The sequence below is a fragment of the Vipera ursinii genome (assembly GCF_947247035.1).
Source record: "Vipera ursinii genome assembly, chromosome: 2".
In the NCBI taxonomy this organism is placed as follows: domain Eukaryota; kingdom Metazoa; phylum Chordata; class Lepidosauria; order Squamata; family Viperidae; genus Vipera; species Vipera ursinii.
This window is the reverse complement of record NC_139513.1, coordinates 1559468-1579089: the sequence shown is the minus strand read 5'-3', so window position 1 is coordinate 1579089 and position 19622 is coordinate 1559468. Positions and strand designations below refer to the sequence as shown.

Sequence of the window (19622 nt, the reverse complement as noted above, 5' to 3'; positions counted from 1 at the left end):
ATCTCTTTACTCTCCAACTTTCTCCAACTGTGGTATAAATGCAACTCTGCGTTGGCTGCCCAAGAACATGGGGAAAAGATTTGTGATAAAACTGGGCAAATGCCATTCCTGATCAGCAGGGAAGTCAACGTCCTCATGAACCTTTCTCCATTCTCAGTGTCTGGAGCCAGGAGACCCACCAAGGTCCACCTGAAATGGAGGACCAGCTTCACCATCCCTGGGTACTGGATGCCTTCAGCAGGGAACATTGGGTAGAAGAAAGGATTTTCATCACTCAGGACCTGGGAATCAAACCCGTGACTGATCTGAAAAGGAAAAAAAAACATTAATTTTATTATTTGGGAAACCATAAAAAGAAAAATTAGTCCTAATGGAGGAATTGTTCCACTCCATGCAAGGAAGAACCTTTTGTAGGGGATCTCTGGTCATTCTGCCTCACATTGTTTCTGTTCTCTCTTCAGTGCAGTCTTTGGCTGTTGCAAATAGCCAGCAGAGATGCACAGTCTGCGTTACGAGTGTGCCAGGGAGGGGATGTCTCTGCTCAGATCCTGCTCTTCCGTTTGATAGAACCTTCATCCCTACTTCATGCAACTCCCACAATAGATCTTTGCTCTTCATTTACAACAGAGGATGTCTGGCTGTAAGTTGCATGCCTAAAAATAGTCTTCCCAACAAAGACCCACCTGTGGGATTTTGTACGTTCCCAACATGGTTGAAATCTGGGAGGATAAATCAATAGCAGCCCCTTCGAGAACAGCCACTGTGTTCCTCTGCCTTCCACAGCTGTAGTTGGGAACATTGGCCTCCCCCTCCGAAAGCAGGTCCAGCAAAGCCTCTGAGGTCATTTGTGCTCTGAAATTGTTCTCATGGATGTTGTATCCCAGGGTAACTGTAATGTAGTGGGTCCGACGCAAGGAAGGGACACCAGCCGGAGTACGTGTTCAGCTCTTTATTGTGGGGGGTACGTACTGGAGAACAAGGGCTACCTGGCCTCCTTATATACCTGGCCAGGTAGGCGGCCAGCCAATGGGATTGGCCCTAGGTTTCCCACCAAAACCATCCAGGCCAACGCCACCTAGTGGCTGCTGCTATGCAGATGCCTGCACCTGGATACATAACACCCCTCCCCCCTTAGAGAAAAACCATCCTACAACTATGTACATGCATAACTATATACAATGTGTGCCAATACATATGCAGCGAGTTGGGGATCACTTGCAAACATAGTCCGCTAAATACACTGGTGTCCTGTGGGGCCTAGTGGACCATCTGGGTGTGGCTTCACCCTGGCCTTGAATGTCTGGCTCATGATGCCCCTGTGCTGGGTTGAGTCCGGCTGTTGGATTCCCGCCTCCTAAGGTGCCCTGCTGCTGCTGCAGGGCCGGCTGCAGGAGGGCATCCTCCACTAGTTCAGGGTCCGAGCCATTTCCAGTTGGTCTGGCCTCCTCTGGGGTGTGGCTATCCTGTTGGCCGTGGGTGGTGCACATCAGGGACCCTTCCTCTGAGCTGGTCGATGTGCCACTGATGTGTCGATCCCCCTCCACCCCCACGATGTAAAAGAGAGGCCCTGTTTTTTCAGCCATGATCCATGGGTGCCCTGGCCTGTAGTTCCTTACCCAAACCAGGTCTCCCACATTGAGTACCCTTTGTGATGAGGGCCTATCAGTCTCTGCCACCACTCAGTCAGGGTGCAACCGGTCAAGCTTGGTGATGAGGCGCCGTCCCCATCATAGTTCTGCTGGGCTCTTCCCGGTGGCAACGCACAGTGTGGTGTGTTGGGCGAGCAAAAATTTCGCCAGTCTGTGATGCCAGTCCACGCGGATAATGCACCGGAATGTGTCCTTGGTTGTCCTTACCATCTGTTCAGCTTGCCCGTTAGTCGATGGGTGGAAGGGCGCGGAGGTGGCGTGTCTAATCCAATTCACCTTCAAGAATGCCTGGAAATCATTAGCGGCAAACTGAGGCCCGTTATCAGACATGATTACGTCGGGGAGGCCGTGTGTGGCAAAGAGGGCCCTGAGCACTTGGATTGTCCTTGATGAGGTCATGTTGGGGAGAGGGACTACCTCCAGCCACTTAGAGTGGCTATCCACTACCACTAAGAACAGTTGGCCCTGGAACGGCCCTGCATACTCGATGTGAATGTGGGACCAGGGTGTGTGTGTGGCCTCCCACCTGTGCACTGGGGCGTGGGGCATTTATGGCCTGGATCTCTGGCATGTGTAACAGGCCTTGACCCGTTCCTCAATGTCCTTGTCCAGCCCTGGCCACCAGAGGTAACTTCTGGCCAGTGCCTTCATCCTAACCACCCCTGGATGTCCCTCATGTAGAGACTCCAGCACTCTGCCCCGGAATGCTGTGGGAATGATGACCCTGCTTCCCCAAAGGAGGCAACCCCGGTGTGTGGAGAGCTCATGTCACCTGGTGAAGTATGCCTGGATATTCGGGCCACGGGGACTTGTCCTGCCACCCAGTGGAAACCCACGAGTGTACACTGCTCATGATGTTGTCAGAGGCCGTGCTGGTTGCAATGTCCTTGGCATGTACTGGGCATTCTGGTAGTTCCTGCAGAACTAGGATCTGTGTTGCTGGTGCTGGATCTGGTTCAGTGGTGTCTATGGGTAGCCTACTCAGGTCGTCTGCATGGCCCATCTCCTTCCCTGGCTTGTGCACCAGCTTGCAATTGTAAGCTGCAAGGAAGATGGACCACCGGCGCATTCTGGGAGATAGTATTTGGGGGATCTGCTTGTCCATTGTGAACAGGCCTAGCAGTGGTTTGTGGTCTGTGTAAATGGTGAACTCCCTGCCATATAGATAATTGTGGAACTTCTTAATCCCTGCCACGATTGCCAGGGCTTCCTTATCTATTTGGGCATAGTTCCTCTCTGCTCCAGACAGCGTCCTGAAATAGTAGGCTATTGGGATTTGAGCCCCAGTAGGCTCTAGGTGGCTTAGTACAGTGCCCATGCCATAAGGGGATGCATCGCACGTGATGCTTATGGGCTTCGTTTCTATGAAGTGTGTTACTGTGGACTTGTCAGACAGTAGTGCCTTTAAGGCTCTGAAACTTTGGTCGTGGACGGGAGTCCAGGCCCATGCTGCCATCTTGTCCAATAACCTGTGTAGTGGTTCTGCAATTGCTGCCTTATGAGGAAGAAAGGTGTGATAGAAATTGAGCAGGCCCAGGAATGCCTGCAGCTCTTCCTTGTTCCTAGGTGTGGGTGCCAGTTTGATTGCCCTTACCTTGGACTCTGTGGGGTGGATTCCCTTGGCATCTATCCTGAATCCCAAAAATTCAGTGGAGGGAACACACATGCTGCACTTTTCCCTCTTCAGTTTGAGGCCAGCAGCATGCAGCCTGGTTAGTACCTCCCTCATCCTGCCTGCCAGTTCTTCAGCTGATGCTCCTGCGATCAGGACGTCATCAAAATAAGGGCAGACCCCTGGGATGCCCTTGAGAGTTTTCTCCATGATCTCCTGAAAAATGCCAGGAGCTACGCTGATCCCAAACTGCAGCCTGTTTACCCTGAAAGCTCCCCTGTGAATCACTATCGTCTGAGTTGCCCTTGTTGGTATGCCTGCGCAAGATTGAGCTTTGCAAAGATGGCGCCACCTTGGAGGGAAGCGAGAACATGGCTGACCGTGGGGACCGGGTAAGTGTGCGGGTTTAGGGCACGGTTCACCAAACACTTGTAGTCAGATTCAGCAAAGGAACTGCCACCAAAGAAATTAAAATTGGTACTTTTTTCCTTTTTTTCCAGATTGTAACATTTTATTAGATTATAGAATAAAACACAAAAACACAAAAGCAAACAGTAGGAGGGGGAGAGGGAAAAAGAAAAGAAAAGGCATTGACTTCTGACTTCCTCTGTTGCAGTAGAAGGAAGCATTAACATTGAACCTCAACTTTTTACTTTCTCATAATATTATAAACTAGCTATTTCTATAACAACAAATGAATCTAACCAGTAAAACACAAGATCCCACCCACCCACCCCTTTTTAGTCATCAGGTCTTTGACACATTGCTAACCGCTGGTGATACTCAAATATTCTCATGTCCTAAAAATGGTACAATCTTTGAAAAGGTTGAAAAGCCTGGGACTAGAAGACCTCCAGGCTCCCTTCCAACTCATGTTATGTTATGTTATGTTATGTTATGTTATGTTATGTTATGTTATGTTATGTTATGTTATGTTATGTTATGTTATGTTATGTTATGTTATGTTGTCTTGTCTTGTCTTGTCTTATCTTATCTTATCTTATTTTATCTTATCTTATCTTATCTTATCTTATCTTATCTTATCTTATCTTATCTTATCTTATCTTATCTTATCTTGTTCTTGTTAGCTGCGAAGTCGTGTCCGACCCATCACGACCCTATGGACAATGTTCCTCCAGGCCTTCCTGTCCTCTACCATCTTCTGGAGTCCATTTAAGCTCAGGCCTACTGCTTCAGTGACTCCATCCAGCCACCTCCTTCTCTGTCGTCCCCTTCTTCTCTTGCCCTCAACCTTTCCCAGCATTAGGCTCTTCTCCAGTGAGTCCTTCCTTCTCATTAGGTGGCCAAAGGATTTGAGTTTTGGCTTCAGGATCTGTCCTTCTAAAGAGCAGTCAGGGTTGATCTCATCTAGGACTGACCGGTTTGATCGCCTTGCAGTCCAAGGGACTCGCAGGAGTCTTATCTTATCTTATCTTATCTTATCTTATCTTATCTTATCTTATCTTATCATCTTATCTTATCTTATCTTATCTTATCTTATCTTATCTTATCTTATCTTATCTTATCTTATCTTATCTTATCTTATCTTATCTTATCTTATCTTATCTTATCTTATCTTATCTTATCATCTTATCTTATCTTATCTTCTTATCTTATTTTATCTTATCTTATGTTAAGTTATGTTATGTTACATTACGTTATGTTATGTTGCGTTGCGTTGCATTGCATTGCATTGCGTTGTGTCATGAGGACTCCCTCACAGCAAAGAGACCCAAAACTGGATGCAGTATTCCAAATGTGGCCTTACCAAGCCATTGCAAAGTGGTATTAACACTTCAGGTGATTTTGATTCTATCCCTCTGTTAATGCAGCATAGCACTGTGTTTACCTGCAGTACACTGCTGGCTTATATTTAAGTGATTGTCCACTAGAACTCCAAGACAACAACAACAACAACAACAGTAACAACAACAACAACAACAACAACAACAACAACAACAACAATAATAATAATAATAATAATAATAATAATAATAATAATAATAATAGAGTTGGAAGGGACCTTGGAGGTTTTCTAGTCCAACCCCCTCCTCAGGCAGGAAACCCTATACCATTTCGGACAAATGGTTGCCAGTCTGTACTTAAAAACTTCCAGTGTTGGAGCATTCACAGCTTGTGGAGGCAGGTTGTTCCACTGGTTAATTGTTCTAACCGTCAGGAAGTTCCTCCTTAATTCTAGGTTGCTTCTCTCCTTGATTAGTTTCCATCCGTTGCTTCTTGTCCTGTTTTCAGGTACTTTGGAGAATAGCTTGACTCCCTCCTCTTTGTGGCAGCCTCTGAGATATTGGAACACTGCTAACATGTCACTCCTCACTCTTCTCTTCGTTAAACTACACATACCCAATTCCAGCAGCTGTTCCTTATATGTTTTACGTTTACGTTTACGTTTTATTTAATTTATATACCGCCCTTCTCCCTGGGGACTCAGGGCGGTTCACAGGGCATATAAATAACAATACAATACTATACAAAAGTTAAAACAAAGATTAAATCAGTGCCCAATTAAAAAACAATAATGCAATCTAAAATGACAATTTAAAACCCAACTCCCCCATCAGGCCAGACCGGCCAATTCAAACAAATGGGTCTTCAGACCACGACGGAAAGTTCGAAGGTCCGATGCCGTCCGGAGCTCCACCGGCAGTTGGTTCCACAAAGCCGGGGCACCCACAGAGAAGGCTCTCCCCCTGGGGGCCGCCAGTCGGCATTCCCTGACCGGAGGCACCCTGAGGAGGCCCTCTCTGTGGGAACGCACAGGGCGGAGGGGAGTTGAAGCCGGCAGCAGGTGGTCCCCGAGGTACCCCGGACCCATGCCATGTAGGGACTTAAAGATCATAACCAAGACCTTGAACCTCACCCGGAAGACAACTGGTAACCAATGCAGCTCGCGGAGCAAAGGTGTAACATGGGAGTACCGGGAAACTCCCAAGACAACTCTCGCGGCCGCATTCTGTACCAGTTGGAGCCTCCGAGTGGTCTTCAAGGGAAGCCCCATGTAGAGAGCATTACAGTAGTCAAGGCGAGAGGTCACGAGCGCATGAGTGACCGTGCATAGGGCATCCCGGTCCAGATAGGGCCGCAACTGGCGCACCAGGCGAACCTGGGCAAAAGCCCCCCTAGTCACGGCCACTACATGATCTTCTAAGGTAAGCCGTGAATCTAGGAGGACTCCCAAGTTGCGAGCCCTATCCACGGGGGGTAAGAGCTCACCCCCCATAGAAAGAGATGGAACATTTTGAATGTCCCGGGATGCCGGAATGCACAGCCACTCAGTCTTGTCAGGGTTGAGCTGAAGTCTGTTCCTCCCCATCCAGACCCGAACCGCCTCCAGGCAACGGGACATCACAGCGAGGGCATCACTGGGGTGGTTTGGGGTCGAAAAGAAAAGTTGGGTATCATCAGCATATTGATGATACCCAACTCCAAAACCACGAATGATCTCACCCAGCGGTTTCATGTAGATGTTGAACAGGAGAGGCGAGAGAACCGACCCCTGAGGAACTCCACAAACGAGAGACCTAGGGGCCGATCTCTGCCCCCCTGCCAACACCGACTGCGAACGTCCCAGGAGATAGGAGGAGAACCACCGAAGAACCGTGCCTCCCACTCCCAATCCCCTGAGACGCCGCAGCAAGATACCATGGTCGATGGTATCGAAAGCCGCCGAGAGGTCTAATAGGACTAGGACAGAGGAGTATCCCCTGTCCCGAGCCCTCCAGAGATCATTCACCAGAGCGACCAATGCCGTCTCCGTGCTGTACCCGGGCCTGAAACCCGATTGGTAGGGGTCCAGATAATCCGCTTCATCCAGGACCAGAGGGAGCTGATGCGCCACCACACTCTCAACAACCTTCGCAAGAAAGCGAAGGTTGGAGACTGGACGAAAGTTGTTCAATACAGCTGGGTCCAAGGCAGGCTTCTTGAGGAGAGGTCTCACCACCGCCTCCTTCAAGACGGTGGGGAAATAACCCTCACTCAAAGAAGCAGATATAACCGCCTGGAGCCAGCCTCGTGTCCTCTCCCTAGCTGCATAAACCAGCCAGGAAGGGCACGGATCCAACAAACATGTGGAGGAGCTCAGCCTCCCCATAATCCTGTCCACTTCATCAGGGGTCACAGAATCAAACTCTTCCCAGATAACATTGACAAGACCGTCCGTGTCCTGATCGCCTGACTCTGCCCAGCTGGAGTCCAAACCGGTCCGAATCCGAGCGATTTTATCCGACAGATGTTGACTAAATTCCTCAGCACGACCCTGCAAGGGATCCTCCCTCACCTCCTGATTAAGAAGTGATCGAGTCACCCTAAACAGGGCGGCCGGGCGATTATCTGCGGACGCAATGAGGGTAGAGAAGTAATTACACCTCGCCACCCTCATCGCTGCGAGATAAGACCTAATATAGGTTCTTAACCGCAACCGGTCGGGTTCGGATCGGCTCGACCTCCAACAGCTCTCTAGGCCCCGTTTCCGACGCTTCATCTCCCGGAGCTCCGCGGAGAACCATGGAGCTCGCTGGGATCTGCGCCGGGTCAGGGGCCGCAAGGGTACAACCCGGTCAAGTGCCTCAGTGGCTGCCCTTTCCCAGGTTTCCACTAAGGCATCCGCCGAGCTGTGAGCAATGGAGGCAGGTGGGGACCCCAGCGCCGCTTGGAATCTATCAGGATCCATTAAGCGTCTGGGGCGGTACCATCTAATTGGTTCCGTACCCCCACGGCGGGGGGTGGCAAAATGGAAGACCATCCGCAGGAGATGATGATCGGTCCATGACAGGGGCATAATAAATGGAGAGCCCCCACCAAGATCATCCAACCACCGTCTAGATAAAAAAATCAGGTCAAGAGTGTGGCCTCCCTCATGAGTTGGTTCAGAAATTACTTGCGTCAGGTCCATGGCCGTCATGGAAGCCATGAACTCCCGAGCTAGCTCAGATGAGCCTCCCAGGGATGGTAGATTGAAGTCTCCCAAAACTATAAGTTTGGGGAACTCAACCACCAACCCTGAGAGGATATCAAGCAGCTCGGGCAGGGCTGCCGCTGTACGACTAGGCGAAATGTACGTCAGCAGCAAACCCAACTGCGCCCCAGAACCAAATCTTTAGCCTCCAGTCCCTAATCATCTTTGTTGTTCTTCTCTGTACCCTTTCTAGAGTCTCAACATCTTTTTTAAATTGTGGTGACCAAAACTGGATGCAGTATTCCAAGTGTGGCCTTACCAAGGCCTTGTAAAGTGGTATAAATACTTCACGTGATCTTGATTCTATCCCTCTGTTAATGCAGCCTAGCACTGTGTTGGCTTTTTTGGTAGCTGCAGCACACTGCTGACTCATATTTAAGTGATTGTCCACTAGGACTCCAAGATCCCTCTCACAGTTACTACTATTCAGCAAGATACCCCCTATACTATACCTGTACATTTGGTTTTTCTTGCCTAAAAGTAGAACCTTACTTTTTTCAGCATTGAATTTCATTTTGTTAGATAGCACCCAGTGTTGCAGTTTGTTCAGATCCTCCTGTATCTTAAGCCTATCTTCTGGATTGTTAGCCATTCCTGCCAGCTTGGTATTGTCTGCATTGAGGACCACATGCAGGTCATCCAGCTACAAATCCATCTGGTGGTGGTGCTGTCTAACCCACATTTTTCTATTTTATCAAGTAGTAGGTTGTGATCTTCTTTATCAAATGCCTTACTGAAGTCCAAGTAAAAACGTAAGTTAAATAGTTCTGCTTTCTCCCTGTTGCTTGTCACTTTCTTGCCATTTCCCCCCACTAATGGACCAATCATTTCCTTAACTTTTTTCTTGTTTTTCTTGTTGAAAGAAGCCTTTTTTGTTATTGCCATCTATCAGAACCATTTCAAAAATAAATAATGTGAGTCATTTCATGGGCTTTATAGTGGTGTAAGCTTGGCTGGTATTGTCAAAGTTATTTAGGCTGATCTCAACCTCATCTCTTGTCTTCTCAATAGCCATATCTTTTGTGTTGGCCAAAACAATCATAGTGGTGGTGGCATTATTAGCCTCAAAACCTGGGAACAAAGTGAGAAGATGGTTTGGAAAGAACATGGCCAATTCCATCATCCTTTCTAGTTCAGCTGTTCAAATTCTCATCTGTGCTATGTGGCTGGAAGTTTCTCCCCCATTTCCTGAGTCTGACCTGCACTCCCAACCTGGAGATGTCATACTTCAATGCAATGAAGGCTCAGTCACCATGCTTTATTTTTCCTTAGCTACATGTGTTTCATTGCTGCCATTTTTGTCATGGTTCAGATAGATGAAACCCATCAACAAATAAACCCATGCTGTAAGCATGCTTTAAGCATGCTGGTCTTCTGCAGTGTCTGGCTCTCCTTCCTGCCCAACTACCTGAGCACCAAAGGAAAGTACATGGTGATTGTGCAGGTCTTCTCCATCTTGGACTCCAGTGCTGGGTTTCTAAGGTGCATTTTCTTTATTATCCTGAGGCCAGAATTAAATGCTAAGGAACTTCTAATCATAAAAGTAGGAAAATGACTTTGAAATTGTTTCGTAGGCTCATAAAATTCATTTTTTCATTGCAGATATTGGGCTTTTGTATTCTTCATGTGCATCAATGTGACAATTATGGTTAGTTAAAACTGAAGAAAATAAACATGTCAAGAGTGTAAGACTAGTGAAATTAAATTCCAAAATAATAATTGAACAGTAATATAAAGCAATTATTAATTAAAATTGTTATGCATCCAGGAATGAACAAGCTAAGAAATAATATATTTACAGTAAAGTAAGATAGCTAAAAGGGACGCGGTGGCTCAGTGGGTTAGGACGCTGAACTTGTCGATCGGAAGGTCGGCAGTTTGGCGGGTCGAATCCCGAGTGCCGCGTAGCAGAGTGAGCGCCTGTTACTCGTCCCAGCTTCTGCCCACCTAGCAGTTCGAAAGCACGTAAAAATGCAAGTAGAAAAATAGGGACCACTACGGTGGGAAGGTAACAGCATTCCGTGCTAGTCATGCCGGCCACATGACCACGGAGACGTCCTCGGACAAGCGCTGGCTCTTCGGCTATGAAACGGAGATGAGCACCGGCCCCTAGAGTCAGAAACGACTAGCACGCATGTGCGGGGGAACCTTTACCTTTACCTTAAGATAGCTAAATAGAAGATGTAAGACTCCCCAAAGAGATGGAGAAGGAGTCTTTTGCTTGGGGTGTGATGAATATGAAACTCTAAACCTGTATGAACCTGGCCACTTTCTCTCTCTGTGACTCTTTCTTGAAAGTAGCTGTGAGTAGTGGAGCTGGGTGTCAAGATTATACAGATAACCCACACTTGCAATACTCTTCATGTTCTACACAAGTTATTTCTGGAAGCATTAGGTGACATCACAGACCTTATAGGACCTCAGAAATTTATGACTCAGTGTTCAGTCATAACTATCGTAACATCCTTTCTGGACATGTCCAAAAAGTAGTGAGCCCACTGCAAAACAATCCATGGAATGCCTCACACCCTCTTTCAAGTCTTGGTCCAGATAATAAAATGGAAAACAGCCATGAATCAGATTGATGATCCTCTTGTCCCCAAATGGAAAGCTTTCAGCATTCCACTATGGGAGTAGGAAAATAATCCAAGATAGAAAATGGCATCCCTGAGGCTTCACTGTCCAGACAACTAAGGAGCTGCAGGAAGAGCCTACCTTCTCTGGAAGCTACCTAGAGACCAATTGTCTTTGCCACCTCCAATAACAGGGAAAGGGTGGGAGATGATTGCCAAACTGGGAAGGAAGGAAAGCTGGAGGTCCATTCCATGGTCTTCCCTCCCTTCCTTAAAAAAAAATAAGAGAGAAAGGAGGACAATCCCTCTTTTTTATTTTATTTATTTATTTTATTACATTTATATACCGCCCTTTCCCTGAGGACTCAGGGCAGTTTACAGGGAATTAAAAACCAACAATACAAAAGTTAAAACCAATTTTAAAAAGATTAAACTTAACCCTGTGCAATTAAAACCCCAATTAAAATAAATTACTCCTCAGCCTGGGCCAGAGAGGAGGTTGGGGGCAATCCTCAGCTCCACTGGCAGCTGGTTCCAGAGGGCAGGCGCCCCCACTGAGAAGGCCCTATCCCTGGGTGTTACCCGCCGGCAATCTCTTAGCGGTGGAACCCTGAGCAGACCCTCCCTGTGGAAGCGCACTGGACAAAGGGCATTTGATGAGGGCATAAGGGCATTTTTGACACTTTTAGTCATAGCTGGAGCTCTATTTGGAATAATGTTTTCTGTGCCTTTAGATGTTTTATGCAAGACATCTCTTTGTGTTGATTTTCCATCTAAGGTTTTTATTAGTTCCAAGATAAATTCAAAATGCTTTGAGATTTCTGACAAGGGGACCAAATGAACCAGAGGCTTCACTAGTTCCCAAAGTGGTGGATTCAATTGAAAAAGGATGTGTTGCCTGAAATCTGTATTTTTTTTTAATTGTAGGACAGTATTTCTGCCCAGACCATGTGTGAGAAAAACAAGTTTGTGGAGGAGTGGAAATGTGTTAGCCAATTAAAAACCTAGAAACAAGGTGTGCTATTGGGATCTTGAAGTTCTCACTTCTCAGTTCAGTATATTTTATAAAATGTACTATGACAATGCAACTGATGTGTGTTTATTTAAGACAAAAACACATTCTTAAAGATAGTAAGAGTAGATGGGTGGGGAAGTACCTTGAGGCTTCTTAATTATGAATATTCATGCTTACATCATCTATTACCTATGTATAGTTTCCTCCTCCTATTTTTCCTTACCACAAGATCCCTGGGAGACAAGTGGGTTCAGGTGATTGACCAATTTGGAGTGTCCATGGACAGAGGAAGCCATCCACACAGGACAAAACCAGTGATGGGATTCCGTTGGTTCTTACTGGTTTGGGAGAACCAGTAGCTTATTTTTTTTGTTACCCAGGCCCAGAACAGACTTCCGGGAATGGCATCCACACAGAGAACCAGTTGTTCACATATTTGAATCCCACCACTGGACAAAACCCATATTATTGAATGGATAATGAGAAATCTTCACTGATCAGAGGCAATTTATTCCTCATAGAAGGGTCCACATGGAAGAGAAACTGCCAATTCCTGGTGTGTGGAAAGAGCTTCAGGCTGAGCTGTTCCCTTACTTCTAACAAAATTCACCCAGGAGAAAAACCTTATAAATGCATGGAGTGTGGAAAGAATTTCAAGATGAGTTGCTTCTAAAATAAGTTCTGTGGAGGAAGTTTTTCAACTGTATGAAATGTGGAAATTTGGACTTCCACTTCTAAGACAGTGATTGATGGGCAAAAATGTGATGCTATCAGATGGTTGAGGTGAAAATATAGCTGGGAGGAGTGAGAGAAAGAGAGAGAAGAAAGGGAAGGCGAGGGATATGGGACAAGGCAAGGAGTGGGGTAGGGAGAAGAAACTGTTCCTTTAAACATCAAAGTAGTCTTATGCTCCATAAGAGTCAACACCAGAAAGAGAATAGAAAACAAGGTGGAAAGACTTTGGGGATCTTTTGAGAGACTTTGGAATCTTAAATGAGGGGATGAAACTGGAAAATATGGAAACTGAGTTGTTTTGCTTTGGCTAGAATTGTCTTAGGGTTTAGGGTTTTTTAAAATCCTTTTTATCCATGTGTTCTCTTTATGAAACCTTATTTTCTTTTGACACCTTTAATAAAGTTGATTTTCATATCAATCAGGAAGTTGACCCATGGCCTTCTTGTACCTCCCTCAGCTTGGTCGAGTGATCACTCCCCAAACCAGATCAGGATGAACTTTATGTTCAATCCTTTTCAGTCTGACTGACTTAAATATTGATATGGGAAACCCGTCAGGAAGTTACAGGCTATAAATAAATGTCTGCTACTGGAAACTGCTCACCAGAAGTCAGAAAGTCTGTTCAGCACCTCAGCCCAGAGATGCTGGAGCTGAGGTCTATGAGCTAGGAAGCCGTGAAGAAGATGGGACTTGATCTGGAGTTGAAATGAAGGGAGATTGCTGAGAAAGAGCACCTCAGGAGAAAGAGGAGTACCAGAAACAGTGAGAGATGTTAAAGTTGCAACACCATGTCATCTTCACTAACTCTCTTCTCCCCAGTAGAACCCATAAGTTGGGGGAATGGAAATACCAATTCATAAAGAACTATGAAAGAGATGAGATTCATGCCTCACTAATTATCTTTGAAGATACCTGCGAAGCTGATACCATGATATGAGGAAATAAGTCTTGTCTTGAAGAGTTGCTTAAGCCAAATATTGGTTCACATGTGTGCTAAGGAAAAGGAGGAAAAACTAACAGGTTAAAAATATAATTTGTTTTATTTATTTATTTATTTATTTATTTATTTATTTATTTATTTATTTATTTATTTATTTGCTTATTTGCTTATTTGCTTATTTGCTTATTTGCTTATTTGCTTATTTATTTATTTATTTTCAATGTATTTGATGATTATCTTGAATTTTCATTTAAGTATCAAACTTCACATATTTAGTTCCTTCAATCTTAATAAACATAAGTTGACAAGTAATTCCAAAGGAAGAATATATAACCAATAATAACGTATGATGAAAAGTTATAAGCCTAAGAGACAATTTCACAGTCATTCCCCTGCTTTTGTCATTAGATGTTCCCTAGTGTTTAGATCTGGTCTCAGGAGGATAATGTAGCACTTGGGGAAGAAGATGCAGCCCAACAGTCCCCCACCGGAAGCCAAGATGGAGAAGACCTGCACAGCCACCATGTATTTTCCTTTAGTGCTCAGGTAGGTGGGGAGGAAGGAGACCCAGACACTGCAGAAGACCAGCATGCTGAAGGTGATCAATTTGCCTTCATTGAAAGCTCCAGGCAGGTTCCTGGCCAGGAAAGCCACCATGAAGCAAATGGCAGCCAGGAAACCCATGTAGCTGAGGACAACATAAAACATGGTGACAGAACCTTCATTGCATTGAAGGATAATCTTGTCAGACTGGGAGTGCATATCAGAGTCAGGAAATGGGGGAGAAACTCCCAACCACATGACACAGATGAAAATTTGGATAGCAGAACAAGAAATGATGATGGAGTTGGCCAAGGTCTTCCCCAACCATCTTCTCACTTTATTGCCTGGTTTTGAGGCTAGGAATGCCAGCACCACTGTGATTGTTTTGGCCAACACAGACGACACAGCTACTGAAATGACAATGCTGAACACTGTTTGTCGGAGAAGGCAGGTGGCTTTCCTTGGTCGGCCAATGAAGAACAAGGAGGATAAGAAGCAAAGCAGAAGGGAGACCAGGAGGATGTAGGAGAGGTCCCGGTTGTTGGCTTTGACAATAGGAGTTTCAAGATATTTAATGAATATGAATAAAACAAAGCCTGTGATTAGGAACAAGAGTAGAGCAAAGGAGATGAGGATGATGCTGAGATATTCTTCATAGGACAGGAAGATTATTCTTTTGGGGATACACTGGATTCGGTTCTCAGTTGGATACTGATCAACTGGGCACTTGGTGCATTTTGTGGTATCTGAGAAAAGAAAGGGTTGGGGAGGGGGAAGAGGGTGGGAGGGGAGGGGGTTGGGCGGTTTTTTTTTGTTAAAGATAAAATGTATTGTAAAACTTTTTAATAAAAAAAAGAAAAGAAAGTAATATTTCTTTTATACTCTTTCAAATTTCAAGAAAAACTTTGGATAAGATGTGATACAGAAAGTCAGAAAAGTCTCAGTAAATAGAATATACTTACACAACAACAACAACAACAAAATCCCCAATCCATACAACTATAAAAAGAACAACAACAGCAGCATAAAATTAAAAGAAGATCTATCTAGTGCTGCAACCTTCCTTCTCTGAGATAATCCACCAGATTCTTATCTTGCACTAACCTTACCTTATCCCAAATGATTGGGAGAAGTAGCAAGTCTTGAAAGTTTTAAGAGGATGGGGGCCTATTCAATTTCAAGGGGGAGGAACGGCACCAGAAAAGGCAGGCTTCTGATGATCCATAAAGTGGGAATCCTTTAAAGGAACAGATCTTTTGCATGCCAATAATATCTGCTCTGGTGGGACAAGCAGATATCCCTGTTTCTGTCTCATGGAGGATTTGAAAGGTGAATTTATTTGCACCTGGAAAGAAACTGTGCTTCTGTGGAGCCTGCACAATAGGGGTTTCCTATGGAAGAACACACAGAAACTCAACACTGTGCATGCCTTTGCATTCTGGACCATTTAATAAATTCCAGGTGGTTTTCAAGTGCAATTCTGTGAGTATGGGATAAAAATATAGAAACAGAAAACTGATGGCAGAAAAAGATCTAGTGCGGTATCGAGTCTGTCCTTTGAGTTTTTTGTTTTCTTATTTAATATTTTATTTCATTTAAAAAAATATTTTTTAATATTTTTAATTTTTAATTTTTTAATTTTTAATTTAATTTAATTTAAAAAAAATCAGATGATGGACATATCTTTATCCCAAATTGTTTAAACTCAGTTTCTGATGATTGATCCACCAACCATGCTCAAAATACACTGCTCCAAAAATACTGAACAGAGGATAATAGTTGTCTAACATGGTTGGATCCATGGAAAACCACTTCAGAAGGGTTGCAATACTGACTATTTCAAGACAGGTTGTACAGTTTCCTTCACAAAATAAATAAATAAAAAATCATTGACTATCCTGAAATTGAGAGTGTCTCCTAACTATTAGGCCTTCTAGAAATTCCTTAAAATATGATTCTTTCAATGGTCCTGGGGATCCCCTGATAACAGGGCCCATGTGCTGGTTGCACCTTCTTGATGTACTCCTCTCTTGCTTTCTTAGCATTTATAAATCAATGTTTTAATTTTTATTATTGGTTTAATTGTATTCCACCAATAGTCACTTTGTGTGAAATAGTCATATAAACTTGATAAATAAATTTGAAAAAAAAAACATCTTAAGAAATATTAATTCATAAATAAATTCAAGAACAGGAACTGAGTGTGTTATCTATATTTTTACCCTGTAAAAATGAGAAGATGAAGCAATATGTTTCCATATTCTCTCGATTTGGGAACAATTTTAAAGAGAATGAATTCAACATTGGAATCAAAGGCTATTTAGTAGATTGGTCTTTTATTAGTTCTCTGTTTCCCCCTTCTTTCTGTTCATTTTAATCCCAACACTCTACGTTAGAATTTTTTTCCTTTCAGAATCATAACTATACAGTATTACTTTTTTGGTGTTATAAGCTTGTAAGCCGCCCTGAGTCTTCGGAGAAGGGCGGGATATAAATGGAATTAAAATAAATAAATAAAAATAAATAAATATTTCACTACAGTATTTAACAAGAAAGAAAATTGGAAAATAAGAAAACGTGGAAAGGAAATATCTACTTGATGACTTTATGCTGAATCCTCTGTTTGGTGTTCATTGTTCCTTTAACCCAACATCTCTCCCTCTATTGTTCCTCTGAATTAGATATTGCAGCTTATAAGGATAATATGATCTTAATAAAGACTAACTAATTAAATGAATGATTGATCGATGCATCTATCAGCCTGTAATGTAAAGTTGGTTTAGGTAAACAAAACACATTGATCTAAAATCATTCCTCAAGTTACAAAGAATACAGATATTTCTAAGAAAGATAAATATGGACGGAAACATCCAAACTGGGAAATGAAAGAGAGATTTCCCATGCAATCCACAACATCCTTCTTTCTACCTCGCCCTTCAAGATATTTTTCCTATAAATCCCTTTTAGGGAAGAAATTGGACACCATGAAAATTGAGAACTTAACAATCAAACTCATATGTGTCTTTAACATGCATATTGATCAAAGTTTCCCTATGGTGTCACGCACCTTCCTGAGTGGAGATGGTCCCCTCTGGACAAGGAATGCAGTCATAGCAGCAAAATGGCTCTCCTTCTCGAGCCTGCTTGACAAATCCAGGATGGCATTTTTCCACACATTTAGACTGAGGCAGAGACTAAATAGAGAAAGAAGAAACGCCAAAGAAAATATGTCAGGACTCACCATCCATGTAAGATGGAGGTAGACATGAATATTAAAGTGATCTCAGAGCTAATGACCATGAGAGACAGCTTGCTCGAAGTAGGCATCCTTTATTTCGTGAGGAACCGGACAGCTGACAGTGTGTTGGTGTAGCTCTTTTATACCCCAGCTGGCGGGCCTTTGTCCAATCCGCATAGCGTATTTTTCCCACTGCAGATGCTTGGCCCAATCAGCATCAGCTGGTTTGACAGCTTGGGGGTGTCAACGGGTTGTCGCGCCTGCCTAGTAACTGGTGGCCACTTTGACAGTTGAGAGCTGTCAAGCTGCCGTGCGTGCGTATTAGCTCTCAGCAGCTTTTGACAGCTGTCAGCTGTCAAAAGCTGCCGCGTGTGCTCTGTCAGTGATTTTACCTCATAACCTTTACATATAACATAATATAACATAGTATAACATCTCAAGACATAACAAATATCACCCAAGTCATCTCTGGATTTCATGTAGGCAAAAATGAAATCTCTGACCCCTTCCAAATGGTTGCAGGAGATACAATTGCAGGAAGATACTTCATTTGGTTCCTTCCTTTTTTTTCTGAAATATCAGATTACAAGATTACAAAAAAAGGTAGCTTTCTACTTAACAAAATCTGGAGGGATGAAACTAAAAAGAGATTTAACCATTAAGTGGCAACCAGTGGGTTCCTCTTCACAGTGGAATTAACATGCATTCCTCCATTCTTCTTACATGCTTGATTATAAAACATCTACAAATACTAAATTTTAGAGTAAACTTTATTGTAAAAGATTTATTAAATTTTTGTTTCATTGGATTTTATTGGAATAGAATAAAACTGTGATGAAGAAAGAAACGTTTCACTAGTAGGATCTAGAAAAGGTTCTTCTCGAGTGCAGAAAACTTTGCAAAGCTGCTTCCCTTTGAAAGCAGTCCAAAATTATTTCCCAGTTAAGATAAAAAGGAAAATTTCTTTACAAATAAAGGCTGTCAACCTTTCAGATGAAATTTATTTGTATATATATTTGTTCAATTTATATGGCTGCCATGCTGGTGAACTAAAACTAAAACTGGCTGACTAGTTTCTAACACTGTAGTGAGGTGAGATGGAGGTGAGGTCATGAGAACGTGTCCTTCAAAAAGGGTGAATCAGGGATCTTTTGGTGCACCACATGGGTCATGAGTGTGAGTCTTACGTGTGAAAGGGATATTCAACACAAGAAATCCAACACAAGGTCCTTTCTGTTGAGAGAATACAATTAGGTGACACAATCTGACAGGGAAATACACGCTCATATTTATTATTAGTTTGATTTGTAGCCTCTCAGCGTGTCTTAAGGCAGCTAACAATCAAGATAAACAGTCACATTCAGGGGATTTTCAGAGAGCAGCAGCTATAAGCATGTTCTCAGCTGATTAAAAACATCCCAGACTATAAGCCTGCAATTTTGGGAGACCTCTGACTCCAATCAAGGCAAGATGGACCAACAGGTTCTCCATCCAGTCTTGATTCCATTTCATTGGATTCAGTCCAAATCTGAACTCAGGGACTGGTCAACAGAATTGCCTTCACCTTTGATATTTGAAGGCAAAAAAAACTGGTGAACCTGAAGCTATTAACACCAAAGTGCAGCATATGAGGCCCTGTCTCAACAGTTTTATGGTGACACTAAACTGCCAAAGGGACAATAAATGGCAATGATTTGTGTTCTAAAGAATAATCACCCCATATCTCATTTTGGATCAGCTTAAAACAGGGTTCAGCATGACAGCAACAGAAGGGAAGCCTTGGTCAACAGAACTGAAGCATGCTTATCTGTCTAAGAAAATTATAGAGGTTTTACTCCACACATTCAATTCTCAGTGAAGATTACCCACTTTTTTGACTGGGTTTAGACCGCTTGAAAAGGCTTTGGGAAAAAGAGAAAAGACATCAATATTTTCCCCACCTTGTTGAGCAACTTTAGCTGTGACAAAGCATCTTGGTTGATTGTAATTCTTTGTCTTTCAAAACTCCCCAATCGCTTGTTGATGGGATCCTCCTTGGGAAGAACTAACCTACTAAGTATCTTCAGATCTGCTACTACATTTCCATTCTGATCCAAGTAGACTTTCAGCAGGGAAAGATTGTACAATTCCCTCTTCTCTAGAAATGGATGGAACTGGAACGAAAACATCCAGGAATTTAAAAGCAGAAATCTTGGTTTCTTATCTCTTTTTACATTTGAATCTTTCTTCTATGGTTGTTTAACTTGCAAATATTGTGAGTTGGGAGAAAACCATTATCTTCAAACTGAAGTACAAAGAAATATTTCTAAATCATGTAGTATACTGATAAAATGTATATTGAC

General features: G+C 43.5%; 1 protein-coding gene and 1 pseudogene across 2 annotated transcripts in view; both read right to left on the bottom strand.

Moving 5' to 3' along the window:
* The window catches only part of LOC310633214 (vomeronasal type-2 receptor 26-like), a 165187-nt pseudogene that overhangs the window by 63370 nt on the left and 82195 nt on the right, over window positions 1–19622 (bottom strand). The gene's annotated exons all lie outside the window — the stretch shown is intronic.
* Window positions 13275–17354, bottom strand: LOC310634128 (vomeronasal type-2 receptor 26-like). The gene is made up of 3 exons (XM_083352202.1): window positions 17340–17354; window positions 17110–17236; window positions 13275–14788 (listed from the first exon to the last, which is right to left on the bottom strand). The coding sequence occupies exons 1-3, from the start codon at window positions 17340–17342 to the stop codon at window positions 13884–13886; spliced, it is 1035 nt and encodes a 344-aa protein (XP_083208328.1). The 5' UTR covers window positions 17343–17354; the 3' UTR covers window positions 13275–13883.